At 41.1% G+C, this 26,760-nt stretch overlaps 2 protein-coding genes across 2 annotated transcripts; both read right to left on the reverse strand.

Moving 5' to 3' along the window:
* Positions 1 to 13,661: 13,661 nt before the first annotated feature.
* LOC119657705 lies at positions 13,662 to 15,013 on the reverse strand. Its single transcript, XM_038064747.1, has 5 exons — positions 14,767 to 15,013; positions 14,544 to 14,707; positions 14,197 to 14,479; positions 13,967 to 14,128; positions 13,662 to 13,906 (listed from the first exon to the last, which is right to left on the reverse strand). The coding sequence occupies exons 1-5, from the start codon at positions 14,893 to 14,895 to the stop codon at positions 13,676 to 13,678; spliced, it is 969 nt and encodes a 322-aa protein (XP_037920675.1). The 5' UTR covers positions 14,896 to 15,013; the 3' UTR covers positions 13,662 to 13,675.
* Positions 15,014 to 18,872: 3,859 nt separating this feature from the next.
* Positions 18,873 to 25,317, reverse strand: LOC119657660 (luciferin sulfotransferase). The gene is made up of 4 exons (XM_038064687.1): positions 25,018 to 25,317; positions 19,904 to 20,045; positions 19,711 to 19,825; positions 18,873 to 19,622 (listed from the first exon to the last, which is right to left on the reverse strand). Exons 1-4 carry the CDS (start codon positions 25,211 to 25,213, stop codon positions 19,107 to 19,109), a joined length of 969 nt encoding a protein of 322 aa, XP_037920615.1. The 5' UTR covers positions 25,214 to 25,317; the 3' UTR covers positions 18,873 to 19,106.
* Between the last annotated feature and the right edge of the window lie 1,443 nt (positions 25,318 to 26,760).

Genomic DNA, 26,760 nt, shown 5'->3' on the forward strand with positions numbered 1-26,760 from the left:
TGTGATTTTAGATTATTAGTTTAGATTATTTTACCAAACATTTGAATAAAGCATATTTTAAAATCTAAGTTACATATAAAAGATTTAGCCTTTTCGACTCGGCGGTTTCTGAGAATTAGACATGTCTTCAAGTCTTTTTGCCAGCACCCTCCCCTCTCCTTACAAGAAACTTCAAAGGCTGCTTCATAAAGTACTAATCGAGTCATTTACTTCCATACTTTTCCTTTCCATATCATCATATAATTCTGATCCTATAAATCAATAAAAATAAAGTAATATACTTTTAATAGCTTTACTTCAGCCGATATCAAGATGGAGAATATTTTAGAACCAAAAGTACGTCACCATATTTTTTTTCAGATTTTTCAGTTGATTAGTTTCTGAGAACAAGTTTTTGATTTAAGGGAGTCATCCCGTGTGTCGAGTTGATTTTTTTTGCATGAATTGTATCTATATATAGTGGAGAATATGTGGGCAAAGGGATTTTCCGATATTCCGAGTCGTTCAGAAATTACAGGTAAGGAGTTTGCAGCCACGGCTAGAGTACTCGATGAGAAAGAGCATCGTATTTTTTTTTACATGGTAGTTTTTTACCCAAGCCTTATAAATTCGAACACAGGTATAAATACAAAAGGATGGAAAACCAATCAATTGTCTAAACTTAGTTGCTGTTTAGAATAAAAAGGATAATCCAGTCTAGAGTGAGCACTGAAAGGCTTTCAAGCTATACTCAGTTATATTTTGTTGTAAGTATTGTGCTGTTTGTGTGTTCAGTGATTTTTTTAAATGGATCGTACGAAGGGAGATCGCTTTAACGTTCAACGTCATGCTCGCACTAAAAAACGAGTATTTCATGGGAATCGATACTTATCAGAGAAGAAAAAGGACTTCGCATCAACATCAGCAAAGAAACTTTTAGCAAGCATGAACATGGATGTTCCAATTGCGACAAGTTTTGTATATTGTATATTGGATTTTGCTGGAGTTTTCTCCGGTATTTCTGCAAATTTCTGCAAATAATAAAATATACGTACTAGTAAAAAAGGAATGCGTAGGACATGTTGAGCAAAGAATGGGAACGCGGCATAGAAATACAAAGAAGAATCACAAAGACATTGGTGGAAAAGGGGCTGGAAAACTTACTGATAAGATTATTAACGACCTCACTACATTTTTTGGGCTAGCTATTCGTCGACACGCAAATTCGATAGAAGGAATGAAGCAAGAAATTTGGTCAACTTTCTTCCATAAATGTTCTACAGATGAAAATCCTCAGTATCAAAATTGTCCAGCAGGCGAGGACAGTTGGTGCAAATGGCGCAAAGCGGAACCTAAAGGAGAACTGGATAGTTTCCACCACGAGAAGGCACCTTTGACTGAAGAAGTTCAAATAGTCATCAAACCAATCTACGAAGATTTGTCACGAGATGATCTCTTGAACAGATGTTTTTGAGCAGAGGCCCAGAATAACAATGAGTCGTTAAATGCATTGATCTGGACTTTCGCTCCTAAACAACTTCATTCTGGGGCCAAGGTCTTAGAAATAGCCACTTTTCTGGCTGTAATTATTTTCAATAAAGGATTCAATGGCGTTCTCAAAATCCTAGTGACAATGGGATGTCAAGTTGGTCACATATGTCAGGTTTATATCGACCGCCGTAAGTAATGAAGCGCGAATTTGCCGGTCCGAACGACGATCGACTGACCTCGCTAAAAGAGTCAGAATTGAAACTAGAGAGCAACAATCGGCATTACAAGACTTTTTTGAAGAAACGGAGGGTGCTCTCTATGGACCAGGTATAGCAGATTAATGGTGAGTTAAAATATTACTGTTGATAATCACATTTAAATTTTCAAATGCGTTTTTCTCGAAACTGCATCTTGAAAATCGGCTGCCACCATAGCTCAATATCTATCCAACCAAAAAAGCACCAAAATCCAAAAAATTAAGTTTAAAAGCCCACCAAAAATTTAGCTTTTAATATTTTCTAATTATCCTAGTTTACGGACCGTGGAATATTGTCCACATTAAAATTCCGTTTAGTTTTTCTCCCTCAGATGAACACAGCGCCCTCCAGCGTGGTAGCAGAAAAACACCTTTTTTTGGAGATGGGTGCATAAATTGACACGTATTCCAAAAACTAGCTACGATATTTATCACATATACTAGAGATATCAGTAAACATATAGTGAAAAAATCACGTTTCTATCTTTATCAGGTTCTCCAAAATAATTTTTCAAAAAAGGCGAAAAAAAACGGCCTTCACACGGGATGAGCCCTTAAGGTATGGTAAAGGGATTCGATACCCAATACTGGTGGGAAAGGGATGTGAACAAGCCGCGACTATGACACTTCAAGAGGGGTCGACTGGGCGGAAAAGCGACCTGGACTAGGAAAACCTTTTTCATTGAAATTCGCTACTATCTAGTATGCTCCCAGAAAAGGTCGGCGCAACCGGGCGCAAGCACGATAATATTCCTAAAACAGGCACAGGCAATAGGTGGAAAAGTTTACTAGGCAAGACACCCTAATCGTATAACTGATGGAATTCATCAACCAAAGGAATAAAGTGCACCACACAGTAAACAAGTCGAGAAAACGGGAGCTGGACGCTTCAGGTATGAAAGGTTTTGTGTATTTCTTTTATAAAGACATTTGAGTGTGAATTTGTCCCATTAGTACGTAACACGTAATATACGCATATGTTCTATGAGAATATTCATTTTCAGGTGTTATTGACTTTCAAAATCTTGATAACTTTGTTAGTAATAGTGCGATTATCACCAAACTTGGTAGGATCAAGCTCTATATTATAGCCTACTTTGCTGCAAAATTTCGGGGTGCTAGGATGGACTTGATTACTGAAAATTATAGTAATATACTATTATTAACTTTATTTGAAGAAATATCGGTATGGAAGATACTTCAGAGCCTAGCCACCATATAGTTGCGGCTTCATAATTTTTTTCAGATTTTTTGGTAGGGCAGTTTCTGAGAATGGCCTCGTTAAATAAATGATCAGTTTCGACCCCCCGAACTGCCTTTCCTTAAAACTAAGACCAGCTTTGGAAAGTACTAACCGAGACCTTTAATTTGATACCCCACATCACTATATTTTGTGGAAAAAAAATGTACACTCCCTTTGGAAAAATATACACCCCCCTTAAATTCCACGTAAAATGATGTTACTCACTGTATGCGTGAGTGTTCACAATTCTCACCTTTCCGGCAAATTTGGTGTCAATCGCCACTACAGTCTCCAAGGAAAATGTGTGTAACAGACAGACAGACAGGCGCCTCTATGGAAAGAGCTGTCCATGTGACCCAATGCATCGCCAACGCGTGTGACGCATGCCTAGGAGGTGCTCATTCCCCAGTAGAAGACCGAACTACTGGTGGAATACTGAACTGGCCAGCCTTCGATCAGCCTGTCATCGAACCAGAAAAGCGGCTCAGAGGGCGGTGGGCAGAATCGACCAAAGGCAAAAAGAGCACGCCTATAACGAAGCGCGCAAAACCCTCAAGCTCGCCATCCAACGGAGCAAGAGGGAATGCTTTAAGGAGCTCTGTCCAGAAGCGGACGTAAACCCGTGGGGGAACGCCTATAGAATCGTGATGGAGCGATCCAGAGGCCGATTATCTCCGCAGATCACGTTCCCATTCACTCTTTCTAAAAATTATCCAAGGGTTATTCCCCCAGCAAGAGGAGGGCATATAGAGCTTCCAGCGACCTCTGAGTGTGACGGCAATACCGCCAGTCACCAGTGACGAGCTACTGGAGATCTGCGCTAGCATAGCAGATAACAGGAGGGGATATTTCCTGCATCATGGAAGCATCAGAAATCAAATTTATTTCATCTTATTTTAAATAACTACCCACAAGGGATTAAATAAGATAAGTAATTATAATTTGTTGGAAACGATTAAACAAATGACAATTATCACGGGTAACTTCTAATGAAAATTACGATAAAGCTTTCTGTAATCTTGTCCATCTATGACAAGATTTTGTAGTCCTCTTCATGCAGTCTAATTGCGTTAACGGTATTTTTTAAAGGAATGCCTACACAAAAACTTAAAAAGTAATTAGAAGGTTTTTGAAAATTTGTTTATCGATCTTGTCATTAATTGTTGTCTTACCTTATCGATAGGAAGTGTTGCAACGAGTGATAGTAATAAAAGTGAGAATAGTGTAAAAAAGACCTCCTGATAAAATTGTATGAAGGCGGAATGAGTATAAGGGTAGCCGCCAACATCAAATATGACACAGCCAGAAGCATCCTACGCAATATAAAAAAACCCATGTGCTTTGGTGGACTAGAAACGGGGTGGCTGTTGTCAGAAAAAACTGACAGATGAAGTGATAGCCCAACTGGAAGCGCGCGTGGAAGGAAACCCATCAATTTCAATCAAGGAAATTAGGCACCAACTTTCTCTAAAAGGGTTCACTGTAACTATGTCCATGGTCAACAATGGATTGGCAAGACTTGGCTTCACCCTGAAGCTTGCGCATTTTTAGTTAGATAGGGTTAACGCTTCGCGCACTATCGAGCTTAGGAAAAAGAGAAGGTGCCAGCAAATGCAACAGAAAATGATTTTCATTGATGGTTGTGGCTTTAACTTATACCTTTCGACTCGATCAAAAAAGATGATTCAAGCTCGAGTAATACCGCCGACAGTACCGGACCGCAATGTGACACTTATTGGCGTGGAAATTATGCATGGCATGGCATGGAATGGCAAAAAATTCTGCTGCTTCATCAGGGAATTGGTAGAAAAGCTTGGTACATCTTGACAGGAAGCACTGGTGATATTGAATAACACAAAAATCCATCAAGGCTGAGTAGAGGCTGAAGTTGTACGTACTATCGGCTTGTTGATCTTATTTTTGCCTCCATACTCTCCAATGCTGAAGCCAATTGAAATGGTTCTTTCGAAAATAAAGGGACACGCATTCGAAGGCTTGACAGATGATTTACAAGAACACAGACTCCAAGACCTGATTCAGTTGGGAATTGGAAATGTATCACCGTCACATTGACCCAATTTTTATATAGATATGATGATGCAATCGCCAAGTGCGACAACTGGAAACGAGGTCCACCAAAATTTTAAAAATAGGATGAAATAAATTTTTGGACTTGGAAAATCACTGTTGTTGTCAATCTCAGTTATGTAATCGTTAATTCGTATTTTATGCGCGTTATTCTTTTTTGGCAGACTTCACTCAACAGATTGATAACTTGTCTTGGAAAACAGTTAATTTGTCTTGAAACATCGTTGTTTTCCCTTCTAAAAACGTTAATTTCATTTGTTTAAGCGTTAATTTCACATGTTTAAGCTTTAATTTCATTTGTAAGAGCGTTGATTTGGCTTGTAAATGGTATATATTGGGACCCCAAAGGCTGTAAATTTAAGTAAAATACAATCCAATCCGTTAATTAAAAGAAAACTTTAGTAACAAATATTAATCGATAAAAGGTTTTCAACTTCTTATTTTCATTCAATAAAGAGCCACACGAACTTGTATTTCCTCAAGTAATTCACGTATTAAGTTCTTTCTCTTCGTTAACCAGCAAAAGTTCGTATATATGTATATCCGTTTTTAGAAGAAAGCTAAAGGTAATGGCAATGATCTGCGTAACGCGATGGAATGATATAAGAAAACGTGAAGCAAGGTATAAAGCAAAAGAAAAGATTGAAGTAGGAAATTCGAACGAGGTAATGAGCGTATGTACATGCGACTGCGGCTTGATTTAGATGAGGTTACCTGTTCGTCGGTGGTTGGCTGTAACGTTACAGCTATGGAACAAGAGTAGCCGGACTGAAATAAATTGAGGAAAATTCAAATGTATACATAGGGGATAGTTGCCTCAATCGGAATATATCCTAATCTGGGAGCATACCATATATTTTTCAAAGAAATTACGTTACTAATGTGTGCCAAGGACACAAAACAATGCAAGCTCATCAACAATCGGTTACTTCTAATAGACTTTAAACTTCATAGCAATTTCAATATTAATCCAGAATCATAAACGTGACGAGAGCGAAAGATTTTAACCGAACGATCGGTCCGCCTCCGATTCAGGGTAATTGTTTCTAAAGCATTAATAACATTCGAGATTGTATTTTGCTAGTCCACAAATCGTATTCCGTTTAGGTATCTCTCATGAAAATCCGGAAATACGTTGAATAAACTTTGAATCCTCCAGTTTACAGGCAAGTCAGTACCTCTGTGGAATATCGACTTCAGGCATAACAATACATACAATTAGCTCGAATGGAATTTACCCCATCTGCACACAATCTCTTCTCTTCATTCATCTGCAGTCATTGAGGCGATCCTCACTCTTCCCTCTTTTTCTAAAAATCTACCTTAAGACCATCTATGACGGCGGAGTTATTTTTTAGCCATCTTCAAATATTATTGTTGATTCTATCTCAGAAACATAATAGGTAGACAAAAGTAACTAAGCAAGAATTTCGGCAGTTAAAGTTCCCAGTTTCGACCAATATCCCCTACATATTTCCATACTTACCTAAATGTGTTCTTAATAATTCAGTACTATTTACCTCTACAATGGTCGTATATTATGAATTGCACTGCCATTTGCTAATAACACCTCAACGAATTGTACTTTACCTTTATCCTGTCTACTAAAGATAATTACTCATAACTACCTTAATCACCAGAACTGCATTCGCTCGGTAATAGCGATAAGTACGAGTACCTACCATTTCAATTCCATTGGAAAATATCGAAGGTTCAAAACTGACAAGTAATGTGAGTTGCTTAAAGATCATAAAGTGGTAGCCAGATATCCCCTATCTCATAAATTTCCTTAAGGAAGAAAGATGGCGCCTGGTATTTAAGTATCAATACCATTTAGTCAAATACTTGGTTTCAAAGGAGTAGTCAGACCAAAGGAAGGAATTTTTGAAAATACAAAATACCCAATAAAAAAGCCCTGATATTTTCAGATAAGTTAATTCAGATGAAACACCATAGAAAGTATTAATTGTAGTAAATGTAAAAGGAGACTTTACTGTAGGTAGAATATAATCATTTATTACTTTAGCGTTGAAAAAATGCAATATTTCAGAACAAGCTCATGTTTTTTTTAATTCGAAATTCTTATTCCATTATGTAACGAATAATTTAATCAGTTGTAAGATCAATTCGAAAGAAAAACATTTTTGGCGACAATTTTGAACAAGCTGAACTCTGATGAAATGATCACATTAGACCTTTTTTGGTTGGAAATATGAGACCAACTAAGGACAGAACATACCATCAGATGTCGTCCGTCACAATTCGTAGACCTACTGTCTTTGCCTATTCCAAAATCAGAGATGATACAGCGTCTGAAGAGGACAATTTTGCCCTTGACGAAACCAGGCTACCTTTTTTTTTGAACATGCCAGTATGTGCGGTTCTACCCACTAAAACAACTGTTAGCTGCTAGTGTTCATCTCTTGCTAGGGGGATAACTCCTTGATAATTTTCAGCAAACGAATAAGGCGCGTGATTAACGGAGAGGAACAGCCTCTGAATCGTCCCATCACAATTCTACAGGCGCTACCCCACTGGTTAACTTCCGCCGACAAGCCGAGCCCTTACCTCATTCCCTCTTCGTCATCATCATCATCATTAACGGCGCAACAACCGGTATCAGATCTAGGCCTGCCCAGATCCACCAATTTGATATCCCTAAAAGCTATCTGGCGTCCTGACCTATGCCATCGCTCAATCTCAGGCATGGTCTGCCTCGCCTTCTTTTCTACCATAGATATTTCTCCTATGGACTTTCCGGGCTGGATCATCCTCATTGATACGGATTAAGTGACCCGCCCACCGCAACCTGTTTAGCCGGATTTTATCCACGGTCAGACGGTCGTGGTGTCGTTCATAGATTTCGTCATTATGTAGACTACGGAATCGTCCATCCTCATGTGAGGGGTGAAAAATTCTCCGAAGGATACTTCTCTCTCCAAGTCTCCGAGGAATACGAGTACATGAGGACTGGCAAGATCATTGTCTTGTACAGTAAGAGCTTTGACCTATGGTGAGACGTTTCGAGCGAAACAACCGTGCGCGGATTTCATCGTCATAGCTGTTATCGGTTGTGATTTTCGACCCTAGATAGGCGAAAATTCTCAACGGTCTCAAAGTTGCGGTCTCCTAACTGCATTGTTTTCGTTTGAACAGTGCGATTCGATGTTGTTCGTTCTTTCGGATTTGGTTTTGGTGCTGACGTTGCCACCAAGTACTTCATCTTACCTTCATTAATCTGCAGCCCAAGATCTCACGCCGCCTGTTCGATCTGGATGAAGGTAGACTGTACATCTCGGGTTGTTCTTCCCTCAATATCGTCAGCGTGTGCCAGTAGTTGGGTGGACTTGAAGAGGATGGTGCCTCTCGTATTTACATCTGCATCGCGAATCACTTTCTCCAGGGCTAGATTAAAGAGGATGCATGATAGGGCATCCCCTTGTCGTAGACCGTTGTTGATTCTGCTTTTATCTGGCTTCGCATTGGTCAGGGTCAGCCTAGTCAGTCTTATTAATTTCGTCGGGATACCGAATTCTCTCATGGCTGTGTACAGTTTTACCCTGACTATGCTGTCATAGGCGGCTCTAAAGTCGATGAATAGATGGTGCAACTGAGGTCTCCAGGAAACCGGTCCCTGTCCAACGCATCTCCGGTACCGCTGTTACATCAGCCCTATATTGGGACAGGGTATCGGCAAGCTGCTTATCATCTTCATCTCTGTACAGGGAGCGCAAGTTCCATGAGAAACTTCGCAAATCGTTATCCCGTTGTCGTTGCCGGGTTCGTCGTTGTATAATCCGTCCAGTCCGAGGCTCCTGTTGTGGCTTCGTAACAAGTTGTTTTCCGCGTAGGGTTGTCAGCCCTATCCAACTCCCAACCTGGAGGACCAGTTGGTACAATTTATCCCGTTTTTAGGCGCGGGGGACTCGCCTTCATCTTTCTCCGTTTGCAGCTTTTCGTTAAGAAAGAGCGCCCGGCGGTCACCACGTGGAGGTGGAGATAGGGTTTGGTAGTAGAGCTGTTGGTGTTGGTTCAGCAGGCATTTCCCAGGTTTTATGCTCCATCGTGGGTACCAATCCACGTTTTGCCCTGGGACCTATACTACCCTTTGACCATCCTTTGTCTATTCCAAAATCAGATATGATACAGCGTCTGAAGAGTTTACCTTTGCCTTGACGAAACCAAGCTTTGTGGAAACAATCGGTTCACCGGCTCCCTTTTTTTTTAGCAGGTGGGAATCTTCAAATTCGCTGGCCTGGGCATACCAGCATGTGGGGCTTTTACCCACTAAAACTACCCTCAGCTGTTAGTGTTCCTTTCTTACTACGGGAAAAACTCCTTTGATGATTTTCAGCAAGCGGATAAGGCGCGTGATCAACGGAAAAGAACAGCTTCTGAATTGTTCCATCACTAGTTTGTAGGCGCTGCCCTACGCGTTTACAGCCGCCTACAAGTCGAGCCCCTTCCCTCATTCCCTCTTTCTCCCCCAAAATGTTAAGAGTAGAAGGTTTTGCGGGCTTCCATATTGGCTTGCTCTTTTTGTCCTGCTGCCCTCTGAACCGGCTGATAAAAATCTAGCCAATTCTACACACTATTTCACGTAGAAAGTGGTCACTTATTTCACTACCAACTACCCAGCCGAAATATCTGAAGAAAAATCATGGTGGTATCGGCATACGACATCTTGGCCTCGAAATAGCCTCGATCGTAATATCTGCTTAAATAAAAATTCGTCTTTTACTACTGTAACGCTAATTACTTTCATACACTTACCCAGAACAAGAAACCTTTAGCTACGAAACCACCTTAACTAATTTGATTTAATATTTCTGCGGAAGTGATCTTGGCCCTGAAAGTTGCTAAACTATTAGTAGATTAAGTGCAGCGGTCTCAGAAAAAAGGGGTTCTGTGAGGATGCACTTATTTTCCCCATAAAACTATGGTCATGGCAACCAAATATGAAAAATTTCAAAAAACCAAAACCTAAACCAAAATTAAATTCCGATCATGGCGATCCAACCCTAAGTGAAGGGGCAAACCTGAACTCATCGATAAAAAACTTATTCAAGTGGGAACCAATCCTCCTTAACACCGCAAGACTGAGGATGTCAAGGTTGGAAGGAAACCTGGAAGGCCGCACCTCACAATATAACTGTGGCAGGAGAGGCATCGATTGAGGATGCGATCCGTCGTGAATCTTTCCTTTCGATTGCGGCACCTCACGCGAGGTTTTAGCTCGCGTGTTGGTCATTCGGTACGTTCGTGCGAATTCCCCTGTCAGTTGGATATTCAGGATCTGGTGCAAACACACGCATCGATTAAAAGGACACGTGAACTTTTGTGTGATGATACGTGAGGGATCAATGGGCTCCCCACATTCTCGAATATGGTTAGCATAGAATCATGCAAGCACGTGTCGACGGAACGCTGCGATGGAGCTTTAATATTTGCGGGCGGACCTTCACGGTCATTTTCGCCATTGTTTTAGTTTTATGGGATAGCTCTACATTTTTGGTCTTTTGGCCATCACCAATCACTTTCTGTCATTACAAATGAACAACTTGTTGTCATTGCAAATAATTTAAAAAGACAAACCCTAAACCAAAATTAAATTTCGATCGTGACGATCCAACCCGGAGCTCATCGACGGAGAATCTGAGTCTAGAATCAAATTCTCCACTCGAACCCAGTCCTTAATGGACGAGCCGGAGTAGTCCCCTTCTATCAGCACCCCTGACCTTGGGCTCAAGTTCATCCCGCCTACCGAGACTAAAGTCTTACCCACGTCTTCGGACAGAAAACAGCCTCATGGGCAAACCACCTTCTAGTGAAACAATACTCGCGGGCAAAGCGCCTTCGAGCGAACTGCTTCCGGGTTGTGCCAAGATTGAGGGGAAAGACGGGTCCGAAGCATCTGCGACTAAAGGCAAATCGGAGCGTCAACGGTTCTCTGACGGAGGAGAGGATAAAAAGGAGAGCTTGGCCGGTAAGGGCTGAGTCTTGTTACAGCTAAATTCAGCGATGTGTGGGAGGGTGCACGACTAACCCGGAAGAGGATCTCTAAGCTGCCATCGTTCAAAAAGTGCTTCCCCCGGCTTCCATAAGAGGAGCGTAATGGTACTGGAATAACAAGAGAGAGATAGACGACCGGGAACTTTCCGTACTATTGGCGTTCCTGAGCCGAATATTAAGAAGGTCCGGGAACAAACGGGCTCCTGACTGTATTACAAGCTAGGGACCGTCACGTTAGTGTCGGCTCCGAAAACCATTGAGTGCAGTCCACGGCATCTTCATCTGAAGCTTAAAGATGTTAACCCCCATCATATATGCTGAGGAAGTTCCAACATCAACACGATAGGGTGGAGATTGTTAGAGTATCTGGTAGGAACCATACTGCAAATTCTCAATCTGGTTACTGCACCCACTTTGTTCAGCATGGTCAGACAAGAATATCACGATGACATTCCCTAGCATTGCAGGTTTTGCTGAAGAATGAAAAATATTAAGCGATGTCACACTCCCGGCTCACGGGCGCATTGATTTCGTAATGGAAATGGATTCGCCCCCAACCACTTTATTTCGAAGTGCGCGGAAGACATATTGGACGACATACAAAATAGAACTAAGCGATCCTTGGGAGGCGCATTAAATCCATTGATGAAATTTAAAAAGCAACCCAAATGATCACAATTAGCATGAAAGCATTGTCCACTCAATACGCCAAAGAATAATAAAACGCCATGGTAGAATTCGGAACGGAGGGGAATGTCATGGGTGCTCTTCGAACGAGCTCTAAGGTCTGGTATAAAGATGCTTAGAAAGCTCTAGTGAAGAGAGTAAGGTCGGCTAAACAATCATCATGGAGACGGTTTTACGGAATTCTCTTGAGACAACCTCAAAGCTGAAGCAGACCCTTATCAAAGAACGTCGCCAGCAGCTGGGTTATCTACAGAGCAGGAGATTCACAGAAAGCAATGAAGAAATGGCATACCATTTGCTCGAAGTGCACTTCCCAGACAGCATGCAAAATTTTATGATCCATTATGCCTCATTCGGGCCGATTTAAGAAGGGGGAGGACAGCATGAATTCGATCTCCTGGTAATCAGTTCGATTCTTCACATGTTGTAGTGGAGAAAGATTCGAGGGAGAATGGCTTAGGTGTCACCCACAGGAAGGGGTTTTCTCTCCAGGTAATGAACACTTTGCAATGACTCCTAGAGGACACAAAGATCTTCGCACAAACATTTGCCAACAATCTACCCGTAATAATTATAAAAAAGTTTGCGGACACACTATGTGACCGCTTGTATGCAACTCTGCATGTAAGCCACAGTTGGCACCTCCGTAATGGACGCACAGTAAACGCTAGGAAAATTGGACTGGTTATGTTTACCAGGAACGTTGGGTGGTGCAGCTACACGCTACCCACCTTGTCAAGGATGAAGTCCAACTGGTCAAATATTTAAAAGTGCATCCCAACTCCAAGCTAATATGGAGTTAAAAGAGGGACGAAGACGGCTACGGTTTCTTACCAGGGCAGAGGAAACTCTTCAGATGCTATCTCACCTCAACCCTGGGAGCAGCGTGACCGAAGCGGCTCGCAGATGTTATAAAGGAGAAGCAATATCAGAAATCTTGCCGATTGCTCTGGTGTTGTAGGAGTGCGATGGGCAAGACCTAGGGATCTTCACCACACAGATGCATTGATCCATTACATTACATCCATTTCTCTGTTCTTCTGTTCTCAGGAAATACGATTATGGAACTGGTCTCCGACCTCTCGGAAGGATGACGACCGTACTCCAGTCAGAGATATGGCAACAGAAGAATGTTTGCGACAAAAATGGTAAGATAGCATCATCCCAATTTATTCCAACAGTCAGGCAGCGTTGTCATCACAAAACAACAACGCCATATAGAACCAATTGGTGTGGAGTTGCACCAGGTGCTGCTGAAATGAGATCAAATACGAAACATTAAGAAGTGGGGCATAAAGTCTTAGTACGGCTTTTAGCGCGACAGTGCTCCTCAAAATACCATATGAAAAAAATGGAGGTGGTCGTCTCGGCCATATGCAGACAATGTGAGGAGGAGGGAGACACGCCCTGCACTTCATATACCTCCTCCTCCTCAAGCAAAGAACCTAGGTAAGATTTTCTTCAACAAAGAATCTTCACCCTCTCTGCTTCCGTAGAATTTTTTCACATTCGCAAAAGAATACAGACGCAGCAGGCGGAAACCTATTGAATAAGCAATCCTGAAGATCGACTGAGACGGCTAGTGGCGCCATTGCACGAATCTTATAAACTGATTAAAGCTAAAATCGAATTGATGTAAATCTTAACCATATTAAGGAGAACCTTGATTTGCAGATCCTAACATCAAAACTATGGAAATAATGTTTTAGGAAGGGTGCACTTAATGCGTGCTAATCGCCACCGTCATGTTATTGACATTCCTCAAGGTACCTTGCAACGCATTCTACATATCAATTTATAGCTAATTTTCTCCATCAGAAATATTGGAGTTGTTTTTATATTGGATTATGATTCAATTATTAATGAAAACTTAGGAAAAACCTCCAAGTCAATATCAAAGGATAAATTTTATATTTTTTTTATTTAAAAGAAGCTTCTTCCTTACACTGCAACTTAGCTATCTTCTCCGCACACTCTGGAAATCTCATTCGAAATACTTCAAGAATGATTGTAAAATAAGCCCATCTAAGATTTTCAATCAATTTAAAGCTCATTGTGTTCTCATGACCAAATAAGTCACAATCAAATAAAGAACCATCGAAAGGATCGTGAAAGAAACACCAATCCTTGTCACAATACTTTTGGATATCCTGTAATCGGTTAATGCCATGAGAAAATATGAGAAGAATAATTTCACTGTTCATTTTTACCTCCATGTAAAGTTTGAAGCCATCCCATATATTCTGCGAAACCATAACTACATTCGCTCCATCTAGAGCTTCCGCTAGAGACCTGCAATCTAGGATCTCTCTGCCGGCTTGAATGGCGAAATCTTGAGCAACGGCGAAATAACGTGGAGAAATCCGGGAATTCTACTTAATAAAGAACCAGATGATTATTTTAACCACTTTTGAATAGATCGATTTCACAGATTGCATACCTCTGTTATTCCTGTTAATATCCTCGCATTGACATTAAGCCTGGGTAGCAGAAGGAGCAACGAGTTGAAGTAGGGATAAGGTCGCCCAATGAGTGAGACATTTAAATTTTCAAACCTTCTAAAACGCTCATATATACACATCATAGCTGCAAAAGATAAGGAAGGACATTGGGCACAATTTAAGATGTTCAGTGATGGCGAAGAAGATAAGGACGTTAACTTCTTTAGACAAAATAAAGAAGTTGAAGATAATAAGACCAAGTCACTTTGCGCCCCTAATATCCTGAAAAGTTTTTTAATAACATAATCAATATAAATCTTCTTCTTTCTAAAGCAAAGGAACTTACCCAGCCACATTATATAGTGGTCGGTCGTTCCTGCAAAACAACATAGGATGGTAAACAATGTTCATTATGGCCCCCATCTTTTTAATCGCTATTTCGCAAGCAATCTGATTTGTGGCACAAGTTTCTTCTATAAGAAAGTTCACAATCTTGTTCTCCAATATTTTCTGGAAGCAGTCAACTTAGGAATGCATTTTTGATACAGAGAAGAAGTGAAAATTGCTACCCCTGACGTCAAATTTCCCGTATACTTTTCCTTCAATCCGGTGAGAATACATCCTTTGATATAACTGTTATCGATAGCTTTCAGAGAGAAAATAGGTTGAGCAGTTTTAAACAAGCCAGCATTACCCATTTCACAAAATCCCCTCAAAGTAAAAAGTCGAAGCAAAAAAGTTTTCCAGGTTAGATACTATTTAAAAATTGATTAATATCGAAATTATTCGCTAAGTCTACTTCCTTGAGACATCGATGATGGCATGCATTTGACATAAAGTGATTTTCGAAATCATTGCTTTTTTTGAGGGGTGGAAGTCATATGCAATACATACACCGATGACATTGAAAACAAACTTGAAGAGTTTTCACTTTTTTCTTCCCTCAGAAAAAGTGCAAGTTTTCTAAGACTTTATGAAAAGTGGATGCAAAAATCCAATGAAAGCCACACCTACTGGATAAAACAATCCTATGAGAACGTAAAGAAGTATTTCGGTTGAACCCACTTAGATCTTTAAAATACTATATGACTTTTCAATAATAATCGTTGGTGCGACAATTCAATTGGATCAGGGCCTTAAAGCGTCTAGAACACTTCATTCAAGACGTAACGATACACTGCAGGAATACAGCACCCTGTATGGGGCAATACAGTGACTATTACCCTGATTTGACTCAGGTAGTGTTTAAAATCTAGAAATGTAGTTACCTCAAGGCCAAAATCAGGTTGAGACTGTTCGCCCTCCACTGTCACTTGAAGACTCCAAGCCTTCGTAAACATCTGTCTACGTCGTATCATCGGAATACGCAGTCCTGATATTGTTGCAAACAAAGAACTTGGTCGGCGCACATGCCTTTGATCAGAAGGCGGAAGCGGCAGAGGATAGGTCACACATCAAGGAGGAGCGACAACTGCATTGCTAGCTACGCCATGCAATGGGATCCACTTTTCCAAGATGGCCGACAAGTGGGTGGCCCCAAGGACACTTGACTCAGAACAGTAGACGAGGGGAGCTGTGGTATCTCAGGAAGTGCTGGGGGAGCGGAAGCGCATTTCAGGTTACCAGGAGCGATGGCGCGTGTGGTTGACGCGCTATACTCCACCAAAGGGTAAATTACAACCATATATATAATGCTCAATTGCTTTTCCCGAAAAGGGTTGACATTATTAAACGCCTATGCGCATTTCCGGAACCAGTTGAAACATATAAATAGCAGAAGGCATGTAGTTGAAACTGTTCTGAAGAGGGCCGTATAGTTTCAACTACATGCCTTTTGCTATGTGTATGTTTCATCGCTCCTGTATCCTTCATTCATCATCATTATTAGTGCAACAACCGGTATCCGATCTCTAGGCTAGCCTTAGTAAGGAACTCGAGATAAGGTCCATCAATTTGATTCGCTACACTACGTTTTCTTTCTCTACCATGGATATTGCCCGTATAGACTTCTCGGGCTGAATCATCCTTGCCCGTAAGGATTGAGTCACGCCCTGCCGTAATCTATTAAGCCCCATATTATTCACAACCAGACGGTCGTGGTATCGCTCATAAATTTCGTCGTTATGTATGTTATGGACTTGTCCATTTTCCTATGAGGCACAAAAATTCCTCGAAGGATTCTTGTCTCAAACGCGGCTAAGAGTTCGTAATTTCTCATGCTGAGAACCCAACTCTCCGAGGGGTACATGAGGACCGGCAGGATTATTGTTTTGTAAAGTAAGAGCTTCGACCTTATGGTGAAATGTTTCGAGTAAAAGTTTTTGTAAACTGAAATAAGTTCTGCTCGCTCCCAATAATCTTGCGCAGATTTAGACCAGACCATATATTTGGTCTTACTTTCATGAATGTGCAGCCCAAGATTTTGCACCAATCGCCAGCTGCTCGATTTGGATGAAGCCAGATTGCAAATCTCAAGTTGTTCTTCCCCTGATGATGATACCGTCAACATAGGCCAGAAGTTGGGTAGACTTGAGGGGGACGGTGCTTTCGCTTTTACCCATTTCTAGGGCCAGGTTAAAAAATTTACTACTTCCACCCATAATTCTCTATATAATTCTCGCTGAAGTTGAAACTCCCATACCGTCGTAAAATATCGGTTGCACAATCCAGAATTGTGGAATTGGAAACCATTGAGGTAGGCAAAAGTTCGTAGCCAAAAATCAGTAGGTCTCTGAGACATAGCACTCTTCTTAACCAACTTTTACGACAAGTAGCAAATACTTTGAGCGAATTCTCAATCTCCAACAATGAGGTCATAACCGAGGCGATGCATCAATTTCCTAGCTTGACAGTAAATAGAACTTAGTTGTTTCGCGACCATTCGAAACATAGTGACTCTTCCCTCCTCTTTTTCCAAACGGGCTTGGAACCGTCTGCAGGTTCATTAATTGTAAATTTTACATAGTGAGGTATAGCTTCGCCCTCACTGTTGGCAAAGTGCGCTCCCAACATTTCCACCACACTTTCCTCTATCATTAATTATTGACTCCTCAACGCCCACTTCTCCGCTGATTCGAAAAGTGCTCGCATTGTATCCACCCCAAAAAAGAACCTTAACCCACTTAATCCTAATCCATCCAATCATCATCCACCAAAATTTTCCAACGGATCATTAAATCCCTCATAGACGAGCACTGAATTTCCAACAACACTCTTCCTGAGTTCCAATTCGCCAACCGAACTAAACACTCGGTTCAGCACACACTTCTTGTCCTCAAGACTGATATCCTTCTAGGTATCAATCGGAGGACACTCACCATAGCGTGTCTCCTTGCCCTAAGGAAAGTTTTCGACTCCATATGGCAATATGCGTATAAACTTTACGAAATCCTCACTTTCTATCCGCACATCTGCAAGCAAATTCTTCGTTTTCTAGATGGGCGGAAATCCTTAGTCAACATCCTGCTGTTGGATCCTCGTCCTATACTTGCCCCGCCGGCATTCCTCAAGGTTCAGCCCTTTCTGCAACCCTTTTCTCTCTGTTCACCGCTGACATTCCCAAACCAACTCCACACCCGTGTCCTATCCGAATCCTTCAATACGCGGATGACCTAATCTTTTATACCGCCACCAAAGACGTCTCCCACGGTGAAGCTCGTCTGAATTCTTATTTAGACGAGCTTTACCATTATTTCACCCGTTGGGCACTCTCCTTAAATCCCGACAAATGCGAGACCAACGTCTTCCATGGAAACATGAGAATGACGCCGGAATTGTGGAGTTATATAACGAAGGCACTAGGCCGTGCTACTGGTGCCTTCAGGTCGCTGTATCCTATCCTTAAATACAATATCCCTACTTCAAAAAGGATTAAGCTGTTTTGGTATAAACAGCTTATCCGACCACTCCTCATTTTCGGCTTGATTTTCTGGCCCGATTGCTCCCCATCCCAGTCCTGCCAAACTCCTTGCCTTCCTCGCCCGTTATGCTCTCAACTTCCTGGTCAATTGTCAATTCCATCCCAATATTCTTGTCTCCAAAGTCATGCAGATCCAGATTGTTGAAGGTAATCTTCTTCGAACTCATCTGTTTCCCCAGATCCTCTTATCCCTCCAATCACAGAACCGTCTTTTTGATCCCCAAAGTAGAGTAGTCTTCTACACAGGCAATTTTCCGACTCCCAATTTTTTAAACCTACCCATCATTAATGCCCCTCCTAGCTTCTGTTTCCCATCCCTCTCCCGCATGTCACCCATCCTGCCCCATTCCTTTTTCCCTCTCCGTTCCACCCTTTTTTTTAAATATGCTCAACGAGCGAAGGACTTTTCCTCCAAAATGTCCTGTAAATATTTTTCACATGTGTTTCTTTAATGATAAGTTAGGTTGGGCTTCATTATATACCTTAAATTAAGTTTAACTTTTAAGGTAGTTTCTAAGTTAGTTATAAGATTATATTCATCTACTTAGAAAATAAAAAATAGTTGTTTTTCGCAAAAATGGTTGTTTTTCGTTTTTCCCTCACTATTGGCAATAGCCAACTCAAGTTGAGCATATGCTCATCCTCCAACCTCTCTGTTCCTCCTATTTTCCTTCAAAAGCATTTGATCATCAGATTTTCAAAGAAAAAATAAATTTATTTAATTCACTTTCCGAAAAATATGAATGGTTGCATAAATCGTCAATAATTTCTAAAAAGCTGAGAATCATGTTAGCGTTTTAGAGTATTAAAGGATTTTTTAAACTTTTAAAGGACAACCAAAAATGTAACCTTAACTTGCTGAATAAATACATATGTACCCTATTTAATATTATCAACAATTCCACCTCTTCCAAAATTTTTTTAATTAATTAATTGCGCCATTGAATAGTCGTTCTATATTTTTCACTGGATTCAACTCGGCCTTTAAAATCAGACATAGGTAAAATCCAAACCAGTTCCACTAGTATTAACCTCAGTCCATTCATCAAACTTTTCAGACATTTCAAGTGATAAATAATTTTTCCAGTCTCCGATTTCTCCCTTACGAATAAATTTCGCATTCGATTCTGGATCATCGTCTTGACTCAAAAAGGATTTCAAATTAACTGCAGGGTTTTCCTGCATTTTATCGAACTTCAAATGGTCGCAGATCCTGCTCAGATCTTGCGAAGTGATTTCAATATCGAGTTCAAGAAATTCTATACACTCCTGAATAACAGAGGGTAGATCCCGCTTCATGGTTTCATATTTCAAAAACAAAATGTTGGAATTAAAACGATTTTTCCAAAAGGGTAGAACATGATTCCAGTATAAACCCATTGGAATAGTTCCGGTCAAGAACATGTTGCAAAATTCGTCGAAAGAGCCATCCAAACCGTGCAGCAGTTTACAATAATGATAGTAAGAAACGCATTGATCCTTCGGATTTCGGGCCACGTAGATTAACTGGAAACATATAAAAAACATTACTGATATTGTTTAATTGTAAATCAAATACAATATTAACTTTGAATTATAAGAAAATGTTCACTACCTTAGGTTTTACTTCGTGCAATTGTCGAGGCAGAAGCTCCCATGGCAGGTGAGATCTTGCAAAACGAGGACTAGGTACATTGCTTAGGCATTCAACAGAGTTTCCCAAGGTATCTCTGATCCAGTTAACGCATGTAAAAGAAAAAAGTAATTAAAATAGTGAAAGGATCTGCCTCGCTGTAACTTTAACTTACGAAAGCCACTGATGGTGGTCATCGTTAAAGATTGCTGTTAATTCCAGGATGGGTGCTCTTGTTGCTAACATATTACTTTTGGCACTTTCAAAATCCAGCTTGTTCCCTAATAGCCATACCATTTCTTGAACCCACGTAGATCCTATTGAATTCAACGTTTAAGATATAAATAATTCAATTTCACATTGGTATTTATTATTAACACTGAAATGCACAGGCCTGAGGGCAGTGGAAAGAAAGGGAATAATTCCTCCCCGCCGACCACCATTATTTTCCCGCAGGCTCTTCAGATGCACAATATAACACAAGGATATGACGATATTGTCTAAAAACAATGTTGTCTGTAGCAGATATGCCTTAAAATTTAAAGAAGTCAGGAAACGGAAAGCTAGACGCTCCAGCTATGAAAGGTTTTGGGTCTTTCTTTAAAAATAAATTGATGGACGTTTGTCCCACTAGTAACTAACATGTAATATATGCATAGATTATGTGAGAATATCCAGTTTCGCGTGATACTGTCAAAGTCTTGAATTTACACAGAAGCGACAACTTGGTAGGTAGGTAGGATCATACTGTATGTTATAGTCTACATGGCTGCAAAATTTCGTAATTCTATTATGAACTTAAGGGGGGGGGGGGGTTCATTATGGAGGGTATTTCGGAGCCTTGGCAACATATAGTGGCAACCTCTTGATTCTTTTTCGGATTTATTGGTTGAATAGTTGCTGAGAATGGGTCCGTGAAAGGAATTATTACGTTCGAGCTCCCGCACTCCTCACCTTTCCGGCACATGTTAAAACTAAGACGAAGAAAGTACTAACTGAGACTTTTCATTTGATACCCCACGTGACTATATTTGGTGAAAAGAAAGTACACCCCTTTTTGCATGTATCATCATCATCAACGGCGCAACAACCGGTATCCGGTCTAGGCCTGCCTTAATAAGGAACTCAAGACATTCCGGTTTTGCGCCGAGGTACACCAATTCGATATCCCTAAAAGCTATCTGCCGTCCTGACATACGCCATCGCTCCATCTTAGACAGGGTCTGCCTCGTCTTCTTTTTCTACCATAGATGTTGCCCTTATAGACTTTCCGGGCTGCATCATCCTCATCCATACGGATTAAGTGACCCACCCACCGTAACCTGTTGAGCCAGATTTTATCCACAACCCGACGGTCATGGTATCGCTCATAGATTCCGTCGTTATGAAGGCTACTTAATCGTCCATCCTCATGTAGGGGGCCAAAAAATCTTCGGAGGATTCTTCTCTCGAACGCGGCCAACGTTCTTCAGGTGATTGTGAAGATCATTTGTTGATGCTTCATCTCCAGGTCCTCTGTTGACTGCGGTTATTGCGACATCCATTTCCCTCTTATAGGTGTCGCGGAGGGCTGTGTTGTGGATGGCTTGAGTGTTCACTCTCACCTGATTGTCAGAGGGGATTCTAGGTGGTATTGTTATTCGAGCTCGGAGCACCATGCCAACGAGATAGTGATCCGAGTCTATATTGGCCCCTTATATGGTCTGACATTCATCAAGGCTGAGAGGTGGCGGCGTTCGATCAACACGTGGTCAATTTGGTTGCAAGTGGTCCCGTCTGGAGAGGCCCCTGTTTGTGGACCGCTTTCCGCGCAAACCAGGTACTTCCAACCACCATTTCATGTGACCCTGCTAATTGAATAATCCGCAGTCCGTTATCATTTGTTTTTTCGTGTAAGCTATGGGAGCCAACGTATCGCCTGAAATAGAGCTTTTTCCCTACTTGGCTGTTAAAATCTCCAAGTATGATTTTAATATCATATCTGGGACAGACTCCGAGGGTTCGTTCTACTGCCTCGTAGAAGGTATCCTTCTCCGACTCTGCAGTCTCCTCTGTAGGGGCGTGGACGTTAATGAGGCTTATATTTCTAAACTTGCCTCGCAAGCGCAGAGTGCATAGCTGTTCGCTTATGTTTTCAAAGCCGATAACAGCAGGTTTCATTTTTTGGCTGACGAAGAAACCTACTCCGAGCACATGGTTTACTTGATGACCGCTATAATATATGGTATAGCGGCTCTTCTCCAGGAAACCGGTCCCTGTCCATCGCATATCTTGCAACGCTGTTACATCAGCCTTATATTGGGACAGGGTATCGGCTAGCTGCTCAGCAGCATTCGGTCTGTACAGGCAGTGCACGTTCCATGAGAAAATGCGCAAATCATTATTCCGTTGTCGTTGCCGGGTTCGTCGTTGTAAGATCCATCCTGTCCGAGGCTTCTTTCGTGGCTTCGTAACATCGGTTTTCCGTGTAGGGTTGTCAGCCCCACCCAACTCCCAACCTGGAGGACCAGTTGGTACAATTTGTTCCGTTTTCAGGCGTGGGAGACTCGCCTTCATCTTTCTCCGTCTGCAGCTTTTCGTTATGAAAGAGCTCCCAGCGGTCACCACGTGGAGGTGGAGATAGGATTTGATAGTAGAGCTGTTGGTGTTGGTTCAGCAGGCATTTCCCAGGTTTTATGCTCCATCGTGGGTACCAATCCACGTTTCGCCCTGGGACCTATACTACCCTTCGACCTTGGGTATATAAATGTTATAAATCACAGCAAAATTCCCCAAATCCCAAAATAGTGAAAAGTATCCAATATAAATATTGTATTACTGACGCTATCTGCTCTATCATCGTAGAAATGCGTCAAAAATAAGTAGCTCTGTTTAAAATTGTTAAAAATCCAGTCTCTTGACAATCGGACGTTTATATTGTTTATGAATAGCATTCCATGATACCACTAATTGAAGACTCTAGAGCTAAAAACAATATCAATGATGGCAGGCCCTACGCTGCCAATTACAACATCTACCCAGAATAAGCAAACATCAAATAAGAATGGTGTCTGCAGTAGGGAGTACAGCACAATACCGTATAATGAGCATTTTACGTAGTAGGGCGTAAACTATGACAAGTTCAGTCAATCCGTTCCTCAAAGATGCTAATAAACACCTGAAGGTCCAATAAAGGATAGAAGACCTAACAGTTTAGTGAAAGCTTTCTTTCAGAGACATTTTAAATAAAAAAGACTCATAAAAGCCCCGCTGGCAGCGTCAACTTCAGTTCTCGATTCACGCTCGACGGTCAGCAGAAAGTGTTGGAAACATGGAGCACCTTTAGGCCGCTCTTTTCTTAATAATAATATCTGGTAAAATTTAAAAAAAGCAACGTTTTTCTTTTCGTAAAAATAATACTTTGTACTATCATAATATCTAGGGAAGAATAGATTAGTTTAGAATACAAACATCAATCATCTTCTAAAAAATAATGAGATAAATGGACAGAAAACGTTTAAACTTTTGTCATCCACAAATGGCTTAAATGATGAGTCATGGCTTAAAATGCTTTAAAAATTTAGTTGACAAGCGCAAAACAATATTTGGTATTAATTAGAATTTATATGGAAAAAATCAATCAAATTTCACAAAAAAAAAATGCATGTTGAATAGATTAATCAAATCTCAGAACAAACCTAAAAAGGAATTACCAAGATTATGAACCTTTGGCTAACTTCAATTTGTTTTTTGGATGGATTGCCTTCGTTATCTCGGTTCGTCATAGATGTATGTGTCCGTCTTTGTGTGCGCTGCACCGCTGCGGGTCACCAAAAAGTAACAATGCGAAATAAGAGACTGTACCAATGCATCACACTCCAAAAATGGGGTCAACAAAAGACATACATATATATTATCGCAAATGTACAGATCGTCTGGCTTGAAAAGTCAAATAGTTGGATTGCTTCACCAACCTTTCTAAGCCTTACAAAAACAACGTCTGTATTGCAATCTGTAAAAGACCTACAACTGTAATGCCACTCTTGAATCGTAAGCCGCCGGAGCCATCAAATATCTTTTGGTTCCAAGAGCATGCTATCATATATGGCTACTATCCCACGGACTGAAAAACTACTATAAAATGATAACCAAAAGCTGGAAATATAAAAAGCCCAAGAGGCCCATAAGTCCCCCCCTTCCGAAAAGCCTCGAAAAATAACTGGATTCTAAAATCACACCATGTCTAGTGTTATTCTATGATATCTTATGTGTTGCATTGTACGCAGAGCTTATGCCAATGGTGAAAACATTTGGTTGTGGTTCTGTGCAGTGAGCTGACTCCAGTTGAACTATTGGGAAGTGCGGTGCCCTCGTCCTCGAGGAGGACAATCAGACCCAAGTCTGAAAAGAACCCATTTGAAAAGGCGCTTGCTCCGAAGAATTTTTAGCCCCCTACAGAAAGATGAGCCACTCAGTAGCCTATATAACGACGAAATTTATGAAGGATACCACAAAGATCTGCTTATGGATAAAATCCACCTGAGTCCGTATGGATAAGGATAGTCCAACCCGGAAAATCTATAAGGATAATATTTATGGTAAAAAAAGATGTGGCAGACCCTGCCTCAGATGAACCGATTATGTAGACCAGAACCCCTGTCAGCTTTTAGGAATATTGCCTTGGGGGACCTCGGCAGGCCTAGACTGAATACCGTTGTTGCGCCGTTGTTGATGATACGGTTATACCCATACCGCTGGCAGAACTTCTTGTAGTTTCAACGCGTTGAGTTATGCCTTACAACTCGGGGGTCATATCCTTTAATAGCAGCAGAAGTGTTAGATAAGGCTCGCATCCACTGGTATGAATACCAAGCTCCAAGCTTGCACTCCATAAAAACCAATATCATTTTGTATTCACGGCGGGGCTATGATTGTAGTCCCCAAAACAATGAGTGTTCAAAAAGGACCAGGGACTATGCCTTCACGATAGCCGCTCAAGTTAACCCCTCGGACTTTCAGCTCATCTGTTCTCACATAACACAATGATTTGATGTTATATTCGAATGTTTATTTGTATGCAAACATTAATCTTCCGAAGATGAAAAGTTCATGTTATATTAAAGAGATCTTGCCTTCTTACTTTTGCATCAAGCCTCCAACATAATCCTGCATAGTTAATTTTATAGCAATCTTACAAACTAGTTGTTTATAAAACGTTTAACACATTTTATCAATTCGAAATAACAATAAACTTATACAACTGCCAATCAAATTATTAATTCACTAATTTAAACCCTACGTGAACCTCACCTGTTCTCGGATACGAAACCACCCAAACATCATCCTCACGCACAACGAAACTCTCCACGGATTTATAAATTTCTTCGAACTTTTTGGGCAAAAACACTCTACCAGGACTAACTTCTACGAAGCCACTTTTCCCGGGGAAAAAGTTGCTTAACTTTTCGTGGATAATATCGTTTATACGCGTAACTGTGACAACCATTTTCCGCGGACGTTTTTCTTGAAGGTCTTGATCAGTATATGCAGAATTTTCTTCAAGCGGTCAACGGTTGCAATGAAAATGATGTTGCGCGAATGAAATTCCAAGTGAAAGTGTTTACTGATACTGGACTTGGGAAGCATGTGAACAAGTTTAAGTAATGAAACGTAAGAAGGAAGTAGCGAACTGTTACGTCATGCAAAGATGGAAGTGGAAAAATAATATACACATGTAAATTATATTTAAGATTCGTTTAATTTCTTTAGATTTAGATATTAGGTTGATATTTGTTGGGTACATCATAATTACGTTACTAACAATAACCGAAGCCAGACCTGTTACTTGTTGACATTCCTACGTGTTTCTCGCGATTAGATTAATTGTAAATTATAAAAGCATTTTATGGTCTTTTATCTAAATATTTTCTAATGATTATTTTTATCCTAATACGCATATACCAATATTTCGGGAACAACTTATTCCATTCTTCAGTGCTATAAGTCTGCTCAGAATTGGATTTTCCACAACTTATATACTACGCGTGTGTTTGAGGTGGGAGGGAAGCAAAATCTCTTAGCATTCAGTCCCTAGTGGCCCATTGTACTCCATTCCCCCGTGTAACATACATAAACGAATGCGGGACGATTATGTATCGCAGGATTTCCGTTAATGAATCTGATGCTACCCGCTGCAGTTGTAGCACATCAACACCAAAAATCTGATGTCTGATGCGTCCATCGGCGGAGCACTCACATAAAAAATATTCTATGGATTCCGCTTCCTTATTACAGGATGGACATGTATCATCTTGGAAACTCCGCCATGCTATTAACATAGTATGCTGGCCCTCTTGGTGACAGGTCCCGCGACAGACCGACCAAGAAAATGCATACAATGTCGTCACAAAAAAGATGATCGGATTGAGCTACAAGCCTCGGAAAAATGCTAGGACGTCAACCTCAGTCGACGCGGTAGCACGGGCTCCGATTCTGTCGGGAAATGGGAAAGGGTTCTTGATGCATGGACGGCGTCAGGACGTAAGCAAGTTAGTCCGAACAAAACAAATACGTATTTGCACGCTAAATATTGGCACCCTAACTGGAAAGACAAGAAACCAAATGGATTGATGCCAAAACTGCAACATTGAACGCGGACGCCGTAAAAATGGCTATAAACTTCTCTATTTTGGTAGCCCACATACTCAATATGGTGCTGGCATTGCCATCTCGGAGGGTTTCCGTGATGCCATTAAAGAAGTCGGAAGATTTGATGATCGGCTGATGAAGCTCACCATTATATCAGCTGATCGCACTATTCACTTCTTCACCGCGTACGCACCACGGACAGGTCGACCTGATGCCAAGAAAGATGTCTTCTGGCCACTTCTCGATGAAAAGACTTGTCACATGCCTGCTGACGACTATATCATCATTGCCGGCGAACTTAATGGTCATGTGGGTGAAAAGGGGGATGGTTACAGGTGCCATGGGGGAAAGGGGTTCGGAGCGCGTAAGGAGCCCTCATTGCGCAGCCGTATAATCGATTTTGCT

This window comes from Hermetia illucens, chromosome 5 (assembly GCF_905115235.1).
Source record: "Hermetia illucens chromosome 5, iHerIll2.2.curated.20191125, whole genome shotgun sequence".
Taxonomy (NCBI): Eukaryota; Metazoa; Arthropoda; class Insecta; order Diptera; family Stratiomyidae; genus Hermetia; species Hermetia illucens.